General features: G+C 41.2%; 1 protein-coding gene across 1 annotated transcript in view; it reads right to left on the bottom strand.

Moving 5' to 3' along the window:
- The window catches only part of LOC125372493 (chitinase-like protein PB1E7.04c), a 36,542-nt gene that overhangs the window by 9,047 nt on the left and 8,502 nt on the right, over positions 1-18,993 (bottom strand). Inside the window, exons 2-7 of the mRNA XM_048382695.1 lie at positions 14,040-14,148; positions 6,031-6,120; positions 3,694-4,002; positions 3,419-3,597; positions 2,443-2,726; positions 1,131-1,198 (exon numbers count right to left, since the gene is read on the bottom strand). Of these exons, the coding sequence (XP_048238652.1) occupies positions 1,131-1,198; positions 2,443-2,726; positions 3,419-3,597; positions 3,694-4,002; positions 6,031-6,120; positions 14,040-14,148 (1,039 nt within the window). The remainder of the gene's footprint in view (positions 1-1,130; positions 1,199-2,442; positions 2,727-3,418; positions 3,598-3,693; positions 4,003-6,030; positions 6,121-14,039; positions 14,149-18,993) is intronic.

Here is an 18,993-nt window from a genome sequence, read left to right as displayed (position 1 = left end):
CCTGCTTTGCCTACCAAGTCTCTCATTGTCATGGATAATGCACCGTATCATAGTGTGCAGGATCCAGAAAGCAAGACTCCAACCTCTAATAACCGTAAAGGAGACATGGTTACTTGGCTGCAACGTAGGAACATAAACCTTTCCTTCTCGAGCGACGAAACCACAGCTCTATGAAATCATCAAAACTATGAAACCTGACCCCTTGTATAAAGTTGACAGTTACATCAAGGGTCAGGGTCACGCTGTCTTACGACTGCCACCTTATCACTGCGACCTGAATCCAATCGAGTTGGTATGGGGCATCGTCAAGGGTGACGTTGGACGATCGAACACAACGTTCAAATTACGAGACGTTGAACAACTCGTAAAGGAATCCCTTGGTCGGGTAACAGTAGAAACATGGAGGCGTTGTGTGGCCACAGTCGTTGACGAGATAGAGCCACGTTATTGGTCACGAGATGGACTACGGCCAGCAACAGTCCAAACTATAATAGTGGCAGTCGGTTCAGGCACCAGCAGTTCATACACTTTTCTGGATTTCGAGTTATTTTGCAATTCATCGTTCTCATTTGGAGTCAAACGGACTGTAGTTGTTATTCGGGGCGGGGGTCTGGGATATCAAATAATCGATACCTTAATACAATTTACCTTTTCTGATTTAATAGGTTGAAATATATCACGATATATACTGCTTAACAAACTTACAAAACAAAAATCACTCTCTTACAGTTGACGCGAATCTGCATAACCCGTTCAGTCCATATCAACAACGGAGGAGATTTGCCCGTGGGCCAGTGATTTCAAAAACTACAGCGTTGAGTCGACGTGATGCATTGACGAATACACGTAGAACATGAACTCCACGTGCAGTACGTCACACACAGTGCGTACCCCCCTGTTCAGTAGAAATGTATTCTTCTGTTGCACGCGGCACACCTACAGTTCCAAAACGCGGTGTCCACGCCGACTTTTCTTCATCTTTTTAGCTGTATAAGCAATGGCGTGCCTCCACTTATGTGAAAGTATTTTAGATCATAAAGCTCACTATTCAATCTTTTCCATTTATCATTTCATAAAAAATGCACAGAAATTCATTACAGGCTATGATTGATAGGACATATGCGACCGACCTGAAGCCTTGGATGACGGCAGAGTAATAGTTATCCGACAGGGAGCTCGACAGAAGTATTGAATCCAGCTGAAAATAAGAACAATGGAGAATTTATGAATGAGTGAGTGAGTGATAGTACTTGGCAGTCTATCAAGTTTATAGCTTACACCTTTTTTTAGTCTTTAACCTCAAAGGCAGCGCTGACCATCCTATCCATCATTCATCAATGTACATATCCAGGTCATAGGCGTAGGAACGGGGTGGGGGCAGTTGCCGGCCCCCTGTGATTTTGAACACTGACTGTAATGGCCCTGTCACACTTCTACGTATAGCAGTAACGTATGGCGACGTATGAGAATGAGAAAACGCCGGCAACGCTGAAACACGCTATGGATAAGTTGGTGTAAATTGTATACGTTAAAAGCACGCTGGTATACGTTGTTGTACGCCGAGGCTTAAAAACAGTTTTGTGCTTGCACACAATTTTCAGCGTATGGGCACGTATGAACTTTTTACATATCTAGACTGCTATCGCTTTTCGTTGTAATTTGATGAATGGGCGTACACTACTAGTTATATTACCGCGGGGCCCGTTTTAGGCACCTTTCCCCTACACTGAGCGCGCTAGTCATACGTTACTCATACGCTAGGCAAACGCTGGCAATACGCTTTTATACCCTGTCATAAGTTATGTATAAGTCAGAGATACGCTGCTAATACGTTAGACATGCGTTGCATAAACGGTGAACTCGTTATGAATACGCTATGGATACGCCAAAATCATGGTTTTTCGATGAAAGCTCGACGTATGACAGCGTACTAACCGTCTTTTACACGCTAGGTGCAAGTTACTCTGAAACGTTGTAGTGTGACAGGGCCATAAAATATTGGAAGCGAATGCGCAGCGTCCTTATGGACAAAAATATTACTTCGAAGCGGTATGTTCACTATAATTCCCTCATGATGTCAACAATGTGTTAATTTGATTGCTCGCGGTATGATTAAGAATTGGATTGCAAATATAACGAATTTCAATATTTTTACAAAAAATGATTGCAAGGATCAATATTGTTAAAATAAAGTGGACTTTGCATCTACGCCTATACATCACGCTTCCTATCCATTTAAACAATGGCAATTCATCTTTCAAGCTTAGTTATCCATCATCCATCTATCTCACCATCCTATCCACGCTCCATCAATGTATTCATCACACTTCCCATCCATCCATCACTCCATAAACAACCAATCATCTAGGCAGCCACACTTAGCCGCCCCCATCTGTCTGTCCACCCGATCAGCCAACGTGTCGTCTGTCAATCGGAACTTACCAGATTGATGATTTTATCTTCCAAGTCGACGAATGCCGACGTGTTGCTGTACAGGAAGTCCGGGTTCCAGTCTATCCCGTGAATGATGCGGAGTCTCCCGTGTATGTGAATCCGGTCCTCACTGAGGGTGAGGTCCCTCCGCACTCGGCGGTGGGGAGGCTCCAGTGAAGGAGAGGGGGTGCTGTACAGAAGGTGTTTCGGCAACTTGTAGGTGCTCTCGCCATTGTTGTGGCTAGCTTTGCTAGCGTCTTTGCTGATCACGTTCGCAGAATCTACGGACGTCCCTGTGACAAACATGCTTTGTGTTAACTGTTGTTTGGATGTATATTATAAATATGCTACGTCATCTAAGTCGCAAACATCATCAGAGACCAGTTTGAGACAGAATATCTTGTGTGCTTAAAAGGCACACAATATTATTCTGAAAGGAGGGGTATAAAATGTATATGACCAACTAAACATTATGTTTCAAAACATCACAGCATGTCCACTGTGTGATTAACATTCTGGGAACAAAACTCATAACATTAAATCAAGCTCCCAAAAATAATAATGAAGCACGTGACCTTGGACAGCACACTCAAGACTCGGTTGTGAGCAGACGCATATTGTTTTCTTGATGTCATCCCACTTCCCACCCAAGGTACCAAAAATTAATTAGGTCATGAGGGAATGCACGCATGGTGACTTTTTGTTATTAGATCTTGTGGGAATGGGTTGTTAAGTGGGCTGTCATTTCATCCTCATCTGAGGGGTTATCAGGTTCAATAATCAATTCAAAGAGTAAACTTACATGTTTACAGACAATATCAAACTTTGTACATGATATATACATATACAACAATAACAATAGCAATTCAAAGACATGAATATGTAAATGTCACTGATAAATATCAATGTGACCACAAATATGACGTGTGACCACTCTGGGTTCTCCTTGTAAAGCGGCACAAGTCCTGAACGTATCCTTCTCCACATGGCTCAGCAAAGTGGAAGAAACATCTGCGGATCTGTACTCTGTCGAACGCAGGAGTAGCAGCATTTGCAGCAGCCTCTTCAAGGTCAATCTGAAAGGACTTGTGGTTGGAGAAGCAGATGGTGTCGCTCTGCTTCTTGTTGTATCGTCTGAAATGTCCTGGTGTAGGTTGCCTCGTTCTTGTTTGGCAGCAGAGAGTAGACAAAGACAGTGAGAGTGTGGACTTGCAAAAAGAGTTTGGGAGAGGAATAGTATTTTCCATCAGCATATACTACATCAGCATCACAGAGGTGTTCTTGTTTTCTCTTGTGGTGAAGAGTATAATGCTTTCGTTGTTGTCACCTTCACCAGCAATCAGAAAGTCATCACCGGCTCGCCCTCCAGTTGGATAGACTGTCTTGTCTTGGGTACCTTGTGACGAGTCTTCTGCCTTTCTGTAAGTCGGTGATTTCACAGAGATGTATGTAGGAAAGTGCTGAAGGGCTTGCGTTGGTATCAGGTCAGCATTCTTCCTCTCGACGAACAGCTCATCGTCATAGATGGATGAGCGTAGTCTCTGTTCTTGACCTCTCCAGCAGCCTCGCCTTGAACACGTCTACATCATGGATGTGAGGTAAGAGTTCCTGGTTGTGGGGTTGGTCCAACTTTCAGCAGCAGATTCATCGGAGGTCTGGATTGTACCTTTGCAGTGCTGAACTGTGCATCTTCAATATGTTGTGTCATCTTTCTGTCTGTTAACCTTGAACTTATTGCCAGCAACCGAAGTGGTAAACGTCTGAGACCTGCATCACTTTCCTCCCACATTAAGCTGACACGCCGCGATATAACTGTAATACTGTTAAAAGCGCTGTTAAACCCCACTCACTCACTCATTGCCAGGATGGTAAGCCTCCGCGTATATTCGGTAAATATCTGACAGCAACAAGTGCATTCGCCATTCTGACATTGGTATGACTACAAACATACATTTATTTATATTGTTTCATTTATAAATCCGTACTTCTGAATTAAAAGGAAAAGGAAATAACAAATCTTTATTCTAGTCTCTTAGTTCAGTTTACAACTTAGACTGCTTGAGCTGAGTAGAGCGGATGGTATCCTCCCACTACTTACACAGGTCATGGCTGAAGGCACTACCTATGTTACCGAAGTATTAGAATGGAGTGATCCAAGAAAAGTAGAAACGTAATCCTGTACTTGATGTATATATACGATGACATGCATCAACCAAGTCAGCGAGCCTGACCACCAGATCCCGTTAGTCGCCTCTTACGACAAGCAAGGACAGGAAGTGGATGGTCCATCAATGTATATGGTCTCTGCTGATTGAAGTGCCTCCAGTTGACGTTAAGATTGGTCCTTTACTCAGTAGGTGTTGACTTACTTAATCCCCTCCAGGGCACCGTCCCACAAAGCGATCTTAGTGCTACGACTATCGTAGGCCAGTGTAAAAGTATGGGAGTTATGATCACCTTAGCGCTAAGATTGTTTTGTGGAACGGGGCCCTGGCCTCCTCCCAGGCTGTAAAACAACTGGGAATATAGAGGTGTGTGACAAATGGGACGTGTAACTATTGGGTGATAACCGAGCGGATTAACCAGTATGTCCTTAATTAGTCCATTATCCACTATAGAGTCTCATGTGGCCTTTTCCACTGCATCGACGCACCTCAGTAAACTCATGCTTTAGATCATCTGGGATCAGATTTAGTCATGCGTTTATAGATCATCTGGGAAAAGTTTAGTCTAGAAATTAGATTATGAGGGCGCAAACCGTTTTCTTGGAACCAAATGCTTAAAGACACGTCATTAAACACATTGAATCTCTAAGGAAGCAACCGCATTGATCGTGAGACGTTTGCAAAGTGCTGAACGTACACGTGCCATAGGCATGTTACAGGTGGGCACACGTCAGAATATTGTTGCCCAATCGGTGCATGTTTCTCAATCTGTCATTGGCAGATTGTGAGCCCGATACCAACAAACACATAACGTCGAAGATCGACGCCGCTCTGGAAGCCCAAGGGATACAACTGTAGCCCTGAACAGATTAGTCAGAACGATGGTATGACGAAATCGGTTGCAAACTGCCACTCAGATGAGGGACCGGTTGCAACAGGCAACTGGTGTAAGAGAACAGGCGTGCAAGAAGTCCACGCGTCATCCCACAACCTGCTAAACGTCGTTTGAATAAGAGGCGTCATTGGTGAAGGTAACGTCAGCACTGGGATCAGCGACGTTGGGCTAATTTCATGTTTTCTGACGAATCGAGGTTTACTCTCGACGTCCATGACCGACATGATCGAGTTTTGAGACGTCCTTATGAGCGTTTTATGGACGTTAACGTCGTACAACATGGTCGTATTGGGGTTGGATCCATAATGGTATGGGGTGGTATCAGAATGGCTGACAGAACTGCGCTCAAAACTGTCCATGGTAGAGTCACGGGTCAATACTGTCGGGACAACATCATTACACCACTCGACGTGCCATTTGCAGGACGTGTTGGGCAACGCTTCATCTTTCAAGGCCGTGCCAGGATTGTGACCCAATTCATCCAACAGCAAACCATCTATGTCATACCATGGCCTGCCCTCAGACCTGACTTTTTACCCATTGAACATGTCTGGGACGTCATTGGCAGACGTGTACGTCAACGTCACAATCCCTCCACCACTCTCAATGAACTCGGTGTTGCTCTCACTGACGAGTGGAACAACATGAGAAAAGCTGACATTGGCAGACTCATCGGAATCATGCCTCGAAGAATTCGTGCATGTCTTGCCAAGTGAGGTGGTTTTAGTCGATATTACTGACGACCCTTTAACGACACCATCTCATCACACCAACCATAAAAACCAATTAGATCAGACCGCCTACTCCCAAACAAATATAATCATATCATTTCCATTTGCCAATATCATATAGATCAGAAGATATGTCTTGATTATTCCCACTTTCCCTTACTTTTTTGGTATAGTATTATACTACTGAAAAGACATGGCATGACAGTCCTATGGAAACCTCGGGTGTTCTTTCATTTCTTTTGAATAGTATATCTCCACATCAGCAATGATACCAGACATATATTTGATTGCAATGAGGTTTAAACCGACTTTGTAATAAGAACGACACGTTTTCTACAAATTATAAACAAGTGAAGTTCATTATTTGACGATAGTTCACTCTCATTTCATCAGCTCAGTCAGTCCATAAATGCATTATTTCTCATGGAGGTTCTCGTCCGTTGTGCATAAAAAATAACAATTTACAGAACAAGGATCGTGACATTTATACAAAATAGCTTGTCATTTTTTAAATGCATTTTGGGTTGGTTTTTTATATCTGGATGAAAGGATATTTCTAGAATTAATAACATAATAAATTTAAGAAATACATAACAATAAATGTCTTTGGAAAATAACTTATTCAAAAGCCATTCTATACAGAACACGACAGCAAGAAATTTACTTCATTCTATAGGCTAAGGACAATTTCTTGTGTACATCTATATCTGTCATAGACTCTATTCAGCAGTGTTCCATGATCCATAATAAAGTTTAGAAGCAATTGCAGCATGACGAACTTTGCTTCTATTTGGAAATAAAGATTTTTAACCATCGCTTTCAGCATATGACTTCAAAGTCACGGTATTGTATGCATGCGCTAAGGTATTGTGCGTTATACACATGTATATAAACTGTCGGACAAAAGAAAGTATACGCTCCATTTGGATTTTATGTTTTTTTTATTTTGTATATATATTTAAGTAAGATAACATTATTTAACGGACTAAAGGTCAGGTTCTGGTGTTTTGGTGACTAGTAACATCATGATAACGTTTGTATTTTTTGTCAAATCAGAATTTCAAGTGCATACTTTCTTTTGTCTGTCAGTGTAGTACATTTCCTTGCTCATTGACAAAGTGACATGCACCAATAGATACATAGTCATTAGCCTCCTAAATTATCTATGCATCTAGTATTATCTATTATGTAACCACTCATTTGGCATTGTAATGGCCATCTAGAGTTCCCCTGTTATCTTGGTTATTTCAGTCTGGCTTGTCTAGGGCTGTATTCCCTTGGGGCACATTACAGCATCGACCCCTGTCGTCTGGATACTATTTAGAACTAACTGTCGGGAGAGTCGGTGAGTGAGTTAGCTTCTACATTACTGTTAACATTATTTCGGTATGTCACGGTGTGTCAGCTTGCTGTTGGAGGAAAGGCCAAATCAACGCAGGTGATGCATGGTTAGCACTGTGGTGTATCCCACGGGGACAGGTATGATATTGCCAGACAAAGGATCATCCTCGGGAAGAATCAGGACTTCGAACCCGTTTTCAGCAGGTCCTGGTACGGCTAAGGGATTGTCGCGAGAGAATGTTCTTGCTAGCTTATTTTATTTGTATATATATATATATATATATATATAAATATATATATATATATATATATATATACCCTGTGAAGATCCGGGTCAGAACAGGTCTTCCCCATGTTTGCCGCCGTAAAAGGTGACTATGCTTGTCGTGAGACGCGACTAACGGGATCGGGTGGTCAAGGCTCGCTGACTTGGTAGACTTGGTTGCATGTCATCAATTACGTGGATCGATGCTCATGATGTCATTTACGGGATTGTCTGGTCCAGACTCGATTATTTACAGACCGTCGTCAAATAACATACATATATACATACATACACACACACACACACACACACACACACACACACACACACACACACACACACACACACACACACACACACACACACACACACACACACACACACATACATACATACATACATATCTTTGAACTTATGATGAACCTCGGGGTCTTCAGTCTACCAGGAGAGACATCGACTCCCTCAAGTAGATATATACCGTCAGCACCAGATAGATATCAGTCTCGATTTTCTGACGAAACAGATTCCATTGGGCGTAAAAGGTAAAATAGCGATAAAGATTATATCAATAGATCACACAACATACGAAGAGACAAGACGTCACACTGAAACACTTTGTAACTTTGTATTTGGACCTGAAATACCTTTTAAGAAATAATAACAGTCAATATTTTAAAAATGTACATTGTGCAGGGTCCTACGGCATTGCTATTTTGAGGTGGTGTAGATGGTATTGCCATAACTTGAATACTTAAATTGTAGTTAATCAATAAGGTGTGATGACACGATGACAATCTTGTATACATAGAAAGCCAAGTTGACTATTCCCATGTTGCCCTATAGGCTTTGTCAACGGTTAGCGGCAGTTATGGTGTTTGCATGTGTGGGGCAGGCTTTGTGGAGTATACAATTCTTTTACACTCTGTTAGATGATATGGTTGTTGCGATCAAATGGGATACTTAAATATTTTAAGCCAGATCTTTGTGTCAGGGCCTACATGATGTGTTGGTAATCAAACTGATCTTTTGTCGTTAAAAGCTTCCACCATATGACAGCAGACTGTAAATATTAGAGTCTGGACCCTTAATCACGTGTCACTACAGTACAAAGTTAACTGCGTCACAACCAACCCTTGATCACGTGTCACTACAGTACATAGTTAACTGCGTCACAACCAACCCTTGATCACGTGTCACTACAGTACATAGTTAACTGCGTCACAACCAACCCTTGATCACGTGTCACTACAGTACATAGTTAACTGCGTCACAACCAACCCTTGATCACGTGTCAGTACAGTACATAGTTAACAGCGTCACAACAAATCCTTGATCACGTGTCACTACAGTACATAGTTAACTGCGTCACAACCAACCCTTGATCACGTGTCAGTACAGTACATAGTTAACAGCGTCACAACAAACCCTTGATCACGTCACTACAGTACATAGTTAACTGCGTCACAACCAACCCTTGATCACGTGTCACTACAGTACATAGTTAACTGCGTCACAACCAACCCTTGATCACGTGTCACTACAGTACATAGTTAACTGCGTCACAACCAACCCTTGATCACGTGTCACTACTGTACATAGTTAACGTGGTCACAACCAACCCTTGATCACGTGTCACTACAGTACATAGTTAACTGCGTCACAACCAACCCCTTGATCACGTGTCACTACTGTACATAGTAAACGGCGCCCCAACCAACCCCTTGATCACGTGTCACTACAGTACATAGTTAACGTGGTCACAACCAACCCCTTGATCACGTGTCACTACTGTACATAGTTAACTGCGACACAACCAACCCCTTGATCACGTGTCACTACTGTACATAGTAAACGGCGCCCCAACCAACCCCTTGATCACGTGTCACTACAGTACATAGTTAACGTGGTCACAACCAACCCTTTTATAACGTGTCACTACTGTACATAGTTAACGTGGTCACAACCAACCCTTTGATCACGTGTCACTACAGTACATAGTTAACGGCGTCACAACCAACCCTTGATCACGTGTCACTACAGTACATAGTTAACGGCGTCACAACCAACCCTTGATCACGTGTCACTACAGTACATAGTTAACCGCGCCCCAACCAACCCCTTGATCACATGTCACTACAGTACATAGTTAACTGCGTCACAACCAACCCTTTGATCACGTGTCACTACAGTACATAGTTAACGGCGCCCCAACCAACCCCTTGATCACGTGTCACTACTGTACATAGTTAACGTGGTCACAACCAACCCCTTGATCACATGTCACTACTGTACATAGTAAACGTGGTCACAACCAACCCTCCTTCTGGTGGTCTACTTCCCGAAAGTTCAGACCATTGATGGCAAATATAATGTTAATCTGCTTAGGCAACACTGAGTAAAATGTCCAGTGAATTTTACTAACTTAATGAGTAACAGCGGCCAGGAAGGTTTTTAAAAAAATATTTTTATTTCAATTCAGTAGACACAAATGTAACATTGGTACATGAGGTATATATACGTGTAGCAATTCATAGAATCTTAAAACATGCTCAGATATTGGCGTGTACATATATTGATTGACTGAAAAATTATAATGGCTGATAATTCCTTCCGTTTTCTGTCGAATACATTGATACTATTTTTCATTGCGATACATTTTTTATATTTTACATACATCTTTCAATATTTCACCAGAATGAGCGCACACGTACCATTAAACTACCAAAGATCATTCGTGACCAACTCGTGTTATTCCGGGACTAGCCGAGTAGCGACTCGTGCCCCTCCCGTGGCCAATTTTGGACTGGATCCAAGCTGGGTCGAAGCGCAAATGGGCATAGCTAAAAGAATCGTTAACTCGTGAGACAACTTCATACGTAATGATTCATGTATATTTTCCTCATATATCATATCGTATATTGAAGATGATATTTAAAACACACCGGACTTAAGTTATTATACAGTATGATTGAACGCATTTAGCTGTATCGTGGATAGATTTTAGATGTGTAAAACCAAACATTATTCATGAAGGATTCTGTGACCGAAGTACTCGAAGTCATACGCGCAATCTGATTGGTTTTGTCGTATTTTCGCACATAACTTTCATGATAGGGGTACGAGTCTTCTTGCAGGTCACGGAAAGGGGCGAGAGGTGACGAATGACGCAAGATACCACTCGTTTCGCAAGCCTGTGTTTGGCATACAGACTCGTGTAATAGTCTCTATACGTTAAAAAAACCCGGCTTTGATAATTAACAATTCTTGTACCTCGTAGATGAAACGTGTGGAAGTAAAAAGCCATGCCTATTTCCCCAAGCATTTTACACAATACCCGTATCACCTGATGACGTGACAAGTAATTGTCTGGAAATAGGTATAAAAAAGCCACGCTGTCAAATATCATAACTGTTAGAAATTAATAATTAGATGAGATCGATATCCAATAAATAATATTGAATTACACTATCAAGAACGACGCATTGGACAGGGCGGATAAGCGCTATTTTAACGGAGCTGTGTCTTTGTCTGTGTTGAAGTTATTGACCGTTACGTGACAAACCTGGCGGTATGGATACGCAGTGGACATATGTGAGAATGAAAACGCCGCTGAAGGCTTTGTTAGGTTTTGATTAACAACAGAGTGGTATACATTTTTTTAACATTTTTCAATCTAACATTAGGATCCGATGAATTTTTAACAAGCCACCATTTATTACACTGTCTGCGATAATTATTACATATTACACCCTAATGACAGGATTATTGAGAAAGTATTTGAATATATTTGCCACTGTTTGTTCATAGGACGTTATTGTGATAGGTTCCGGTGCTAATTGACGAGAAATAGACACTGTTATTTGAAGATTGAATTGCCGAGAGATATTTGAAAAAAATATAAATCGATACTCCATTCATTTTGATTTTTTAACATTTTCGCGGATCCCCATTTACTAAACGATCTTTCTGTGACAAAAAGTTCCTCTAATGATACTGCGTTGTAGCTTTTCCACTAGAATGGGTAGGTGTGTCTACTGTTATATAGATAGCGTTTCGTTCAGTGAGCTATAGTTTTCTAAATGATGAAGTTGATTAATAACATGATCCTCATCAGAAAGAATAGAGTCAACCCATTCTACTGTATGACGTGTCCGAGTCATCAGGGAAATCATGTCATTAATTTCGTTACTTGGAACTCCAAAAGTTGTTTTGACAACCGGGAATTCAAAACATCCAGTTCGACAGATCTTAGTATAAATGAGGATAAATATAGAAGGATATCGCTTGGACCGGTGAGTTTGAGATAACCGGGAATTCTATACATCCAAGTTCGACGCAACGAAATTCGACGGTACTTATATGTAAGTGGGAAAGCGAACCAGGGTGTTCGGCGTGGCGGTCACATGCTTTCAGCACTTGGCTACAACACTGCCCGTACTGAAGCTCGACGTAAGGCCGTCTATGAAGCTGTTGAATTTGTTAGTGTTATTTAATTAGGAAGTCTTATATAGACATGGCAACTACGTTTTGCTTTACCAAACAAATAAATGAAAAGTCAACTTTTGACAAATAGTTTGTACTTGATCTTGCTTTGAGACAAAATGTTTTCATCCTAATTTACAAAAATATATATTTCGTTCCGTTCAATATTGCTATTTACGCGTAATTTCTACTTTGTAATTTCAGCAATTACATTGATGGCTTTTGCGCTGAAGTTCTCCCGCTGGTACCACAACACGAGAGCTCCAACATTGACAAGACGTGTCGTTTCTACAATCGGCCGCTGACGCAAATGCTACTGTAAACATCTATCAGTTTTGAGGAATAATTTCAGGATTTGTTGATACAAAATAGAAAAATAAAAATAAAAACTATATAAAACGGCCCTAAAACTCACCTTGATGTATGTACGGCAATGCAGACGTAATAATCAATGTTGCCAGGATCAGTATTATATTATCAGGTCTCAGCTGGAGACAGAATAGCTTCAACGATAGCCCTACCCAAACCCAATTTAAGTAAGCAAGTGAGTAGAAACCCCTACACATTTCAAAGAGGACAATAAGTTTTGAACATGTAGCATGGGAAACTGGCACGGCTGTCTGAATGAAAAGGTGATTGACTTTTGGTAAGTGAATTCAAGCTATATCACGGTGGCCTGAAATCAATCGAGTCTGGACCAGACAAACAAATGGCTGAAAGCATGAGCATTTATCGGGGTATGACGACACACAATCAGACATTTCACATCGCCTGGCCCTCCCATCATCGTTAGTCACTATCGAAAAGAAAAGGTTCCTGGATAGCAAGATTTAGTCTCCCCGGGATTCCCGGTGGGTGAAGGGCTAGAGGTTTGTTTGTTTGTTTGTTGTTTAAAGCCGCATTCAGCAATATTTCAGCTATATTGACGGCGGTCTGTAAATGATCGAGTCTGAACAAGACAATCCAGTGATTGACATCATGAGCATCGATCTACACAATTTGGTTACGATGGCATGCATGAACCAGGTCAGCGAGCCTGACCACCCGATCGACAGACACAGGCACAGTCGCCTCTTACGACAAGCATGGGTTGCTGAAGACCTATTCTACCCCGGATCTCTTAACGGGTGAAAGGCTAGAGGTCAAAGGTAGGAATGATCATAGAATGGCGGAGTTCAAGGATGAAACGTACAACATACTTTAGTGAGTGTTGTTTTACGACATATTCATCAAAGGTTATTTCCCAAAATTTCTTCACTCACAAACTCCTACAGACCAGAAACCATGCACTGAGTTAAAACAATTAACACAGTAAAGTTCTTGTAAAGGAAAAGTCCAGGAAGGGATTGAAAAGAAAGTTGGCAAATATGCCTGGTCATAAATCACTCTGATAAGCTGTGTCATAATAGTTTATTTTATAACAACTTCATGGGGACCGACAATTTGGTATTCTTGGAGGGGGACCTGGGACTTTGATATTTCTTTAGCTGCAGCTACAAAACCAGCTATTTTTTATGAAAAAACTAAGATCCTGAAATGTATTTATAAGATAAACACCTTGCAACAATGATTATGATTATCTTTTTATAGCTATAACTGTAACATAAATTTTACTTACTGACAAACAAAAACTAAAAGAGGGAATTTTGGAGAAGGTTTCAATAGGATAAACATTTAGACAGATAAGCTAAAGTTCCATTAAAACGCTTGGTATATAACCTACTTACAACATCTTCCCTTTGTGGAGGTCATCAAAAAGATCGAGACAGATGAGCGCAGATGGTCCAAACATCCTTTGGTGGGCCTCCTCTAACAGCAATTGAGTGTACAGGGAGTCTGAGAACAGGATTCTTAAGCTCAGCCAGCAAATCCAATAGGGACTGAAGACCCCCATTGTTCTCTGAGATGCTGTCGGATGCTGTGTCGCCAAGAAAGCTATATCCAAGATTCAAGAGAATCTGCCCAAGTTATTGCTATTTTTTCTGTTAAATAATTTTATATGCATACCTACATTATCTTCAGAAACACTAAACTGTATACGTTCAGCAACTGTGTCAGGTGAATATTGGGTTTTACAATTTAGAATAGAAGGTAGCAGGCATTAGCCCATCTTCCCGAGGCAAGAGAGTTAACTGACTTCACTTTGCCGAACTAGGCTGGAATTCCTTGGCTCGATCGTAGCGCCACCAGTGGCTATTACGAGTTATGTCCTTTCTATGCCTCTCCTATTGACCAATCAAATTCAACCTCTCGTATCACTTGCATTTGTTTCAAACAAAACGGTGGCGCCCAATCAAGACGATCTGATCGATAATCAAGATCTATATTGTGATAAAACGAGTCTTACATCGCGAAGTGCATCAAATCACGTGAGCATCTTGATTAAAAACATGAAAAGATGTAGAAAATATCTGTTGACAACGAGATAGCGGTGCACATGCTTTGCAAATCCTGCAATCGACCGAAATCTGCATGACACTCTACGAACCGGATTTCGATTTCGGTGCGCGATTTTGATTGGACTATGCATAGACTCGTTAGTCCAGCCAAAATGTAACTCCATAATACCAGCCTAGTTCGGCAAGGGTGGAAACTGGACTTTTATAGTCAGTTAACTCACTTGCCTCGGGAAGATGGCATTAGCCATGTGTGTACTGGACCATGCCCAAAGTTGATTTGGTCTGAGAAGATTATGCGTGTGGAAGTTTTGGGAGTATATCTTGATCAATACTCTTGCTATAAATCATGGCTACCTGTAAATAATAGAGTCTGTACCAGGCAGGCCAAACGACCCACGCACGATAACGTACAATCAGCCATGTCACACAGATACTTGATTACCATGTGTATTATATTTCCATTATATTACGATATATACACTGGGTCCATTCGCTACGGTAGCTTCGGCACTAAACGATTGTCGAGAAAGGTGGCTCTTGAGAGATCAGTAATTCGAGATTGTACTAAAAAGTCGGAATACATTGTATTAACACGGAACACGCACGGCATTACAAAAATAGACGTTTCTGTTTTATTCTGTACTCGAGGTATGAGGTTTCTTAGGTACTAAAGATAACTGCCAGTGCAAGAGAATAACCTGTCTAGATTATTCGCCGAAACAGATTCCATTTGGCGTAAAGGACAAAATAGCTGTGAAAATTATATGAATCGACCACTGAAAGTCAGTAATGACTCCAGGTGTTTGCGAAAAGGGTAAGCATGTCCTGCCCAACCGGCAAGATTGCATTTAATGATTTACACCCAATACAGAGTTTAAGCAGTTTCCCAGGTAAGTACATCGAACGTTGTCTCAATATAATATGACAAAAATTCTCGGCCTGTGAGATTCGCAAAGGTTCAGGTATTTATAGCAATCACTTTGAAAACAGTTATTCTCCAGTCTTTGGAAATGATGGTTAAGAGTGGTATTCGCAGGACGTCGACCTGTTGACCAACATTAGTCGCACGAAGTCCCAGTGTGGTATCCTTTGATGCTTAATCCGCCGTTGTTGCTGTTGCTGAGAACCATACAGTGAGCGATTTTATTGGCTATGTTACTCGTATTAATTATTGTCAAACTGAGTGAGTGAGTGAGTATGGTTTTACGCCGCTTTTAGCAATATTCCAGCAATATCACGGCGGGGGGACACCAGAAATGGGCTTCACACATTGTACCCATGTCGGGAATCGAACCCGGGTCTTCAGCGTGACGAGCGAACGCTTTAACCACTAGGCTACCCGACCGCCCCTGTCAAACTGACATAAAGACCGTCTGGATACTTTATGCGCCTAAATCACAACTGGGGCTTCTCCAATAATTACAACTTCCACTACTACTTTTGCTACAGCGACTACGACAACGACAACATCTACTAACAAACCAATAATCAACAACCATAACGACAACAACAACAACAACAACAACTTCTACTACTACTACAAAAAACAACAACAAAATAAAAATAAAAATATATAAAAATGTACTGCGAGGGCTGGTCAAAAAGTTCTAGGCCTGACTAACTTTCAACTATGGGTCATAACATATAATAGTCAATGTATTACATGGTTTGAGAAGTTCATTGCAAGTGTATTTGGTCTGTTGAGGCCGTTTGTATATTAGTGACAGCCGTTGAACGTGATCTATGTTCAAATGGACACAGAAATGGAAAAGAACGAGTACCGACCAGTCAAAGTTTTTTACTTCAGAGAAAAGTACTCCCCAAGAAATTCATGACCGCTTGTCACGCGTGTATGGGTATAAGTGCCCTAGCTAGTCCACTGTTAAACGTTGGGCAGCTATGTTTAAAGCGGGGATAACAAGCCTTGGTGATGACCCTAGGTCTGTACGTCCCTCAACTTCAAGGAGATAGAAAAGTTTATACTGTCAGACAGACGTATTACCATCAGCGCACTTGAGGAAGACACAGGTCTAAGCCATGAATCCATTGGAACTATTATTCAGGAACATTTACAGATGAATAAGATATCTGCTCGTTGGGTGCCAAAATTTCTAAATTCTGATCTTAAGGGAAAAAAGAACTGACATTGCCTAAGACAATTTAGAGCTAACTGAGGAGGATTTCGTCAAATTCAGTTAGTAACGGGTGATGAAACATGGGTCTATCACTATGATCCCGAGTCAAAACGTCAATCCATGGAATGGCACCATTCAACTTCTCCGGAACCAAAGAAATTCAAGTCTTCAAGATCAATGAAGAAAGTTATGGCCACGGTATTCTGGGATGCAAAGGGTGTGATCCTTGTTGATTTCTAGAAAGTCAAAAGACGATTACCGGTGACTTCTATACTGATTTGTTTCATCGCCTGAGAGATTGTATCAAAGAAAGGACGCGAGGAATGCTGACTGCTGGAGTTTACGACAATTCCTCTTCTCACACCACTCGACTTGCAAAGGCTGCTGTGCGACAATGGGGGTTCGAGGAGTTTCCTCACCCTCCATACTCGCCAGACCTGGCACCAAATGATTTCCACCTGTTTCCTAAACTGAAAGAACACCTGAAGAAAGTGCTATAACTACAACGATGACCTCAAAGCTGCCGTGAATGGGTTTTTCGGGGTGACTTCGGAAAACTTCTTCCTGACTGTGTGTTCTCACATCACACCAATGAGTGTTCGAAACAAATAATCAACATCCGCTATCAATATTAATTATATCCGGTGTTATGAATATTTCCAATGGCATTAGCATGTGTAAAGTTGTAAACGTGCTACATTTCAGAGTTGCAATTTACAAGAACCTCAATATGCTCGCAAATCTCTTTAAAATTAGATCTTAGTTTTCGCTTCCCTAAACAAAGATCTAAGGATATTGCATTACGGGTCATGTCAGACCGACCTTTCGCGAACTTTGACTCACCAATGGAATGACTGACAAGAAGTCGACATTAGCCAGTGAGAAGGAAGCCTTTTCTGCACTAGTTTCAAACTGGCGACTACGCCTCGAAACATATTTTGACAAATTCTCGATTAATAACTTGAAAATAAACACAAGAACATTCTAGAATGGCCAATAGATGGTCTAGATTGTATGGATTCAGTCGCATAGCCCGTAACCGTTGTTCGGAATATCTCGTGTTAGTTTTTTCTTGATTAGAACACACTCTTCGACTGTCACTTAGCTGATCTTGTGGGCAACGCCCTGATTGGTCGAATGAAAGGTCGTTCTGACGTGACCCGTAATGGGATGTCCTCAGATCTTTGTTTAGAGGTAGCGAGAACAAAGATATGATTATAATGAGATTAATATGCTCTCCTTTGTCAACACATACAAAGCCAAGTCACAAACTGACTGGAAGACAAATCAGCTTGGAATACCTTCTGGGTTTTAAACGGCAGCTTTTTAATGATTGAAATACGCTTTATGTCAGATAGTTATGTGTCATTTACTGTTGAATTGATTCGTCTTTTGTTAATATCCCCTCAGTTTATTATATTCCTACACTCCACATCGAAATATTTATTAATATATATATATATCGCTCAGAAAATATATAAACGTTGTTAGTTTGAGTGTGCATTTGTGTATGGATAATGTGATACAAATTAAAGAAAATAAACTGCGATGAACATCGGTTTATACGCTCCTGTGGGCTTTAGAGGTCAGTTGGTGACCGTCCTGCGAATGAACCGTTATTTACTATGGGACTTGTGGGTAATTGAATGGGAAATGCATGCATTGTCAATATGTTCAAAGTGTGTTCTACTGTTTTGGTTTAACGTGAACTGTGTTGTATGCAAGTATGTATGCATGAAAATTATCAAGCATATATTTTTAAAGCCGCCTTTTGGTTTTTTTTCCAACATACACCTCTTGCAAAACAACTTACGTACGCTTCAGTGAGTAAAGACGCCATAATAGCTAGTTACCCGATGAATGACTGAGTGAGTATGGTATTATGAAGCTTTGGGCAATATTGTTCCAGCAATATCACGGCAGGGGACACAAGAAATTGGTCACACACCGTACTCATGTGGGGAGTCGAACACAGGCATTCGGAGTGATGGGCGAACGCTTTAACCACTCGGCCACCCCACCATCCCGTCCCGTGATGGAGAAACATAGCGGATTGATGCTCTCCATCACTATTTTAAGGAATACGGTCAGGGAAATTCTCGCACTTTTGGCATATTTAACTTCTATCCAATGTTCTAGATCTCGAG

The sequence above is a fragment of the Haliotis rufescens genome, unplaced genomic scaffold, assembly GCF_023055435.1.
Source record: "Haliotis rufescens isolate VD_foot unplaced genomic scaffold, xgHalRufe1.0.p SCAF_40, whole genome shotgun sequence".
NCBI classification, from domain to species: domain Eukaryota; kingdom Metazoa; phylum Mollusca; class Gastropoda; order Lepetellida; family Haliotidae; genus Haliotis; species Haliotis rufescens.
The sequence above is the reverse complement of the archived record's forward strand: the minus strand, read 5'-3'. Positions and strand labels throughout refer to the sequence as shown.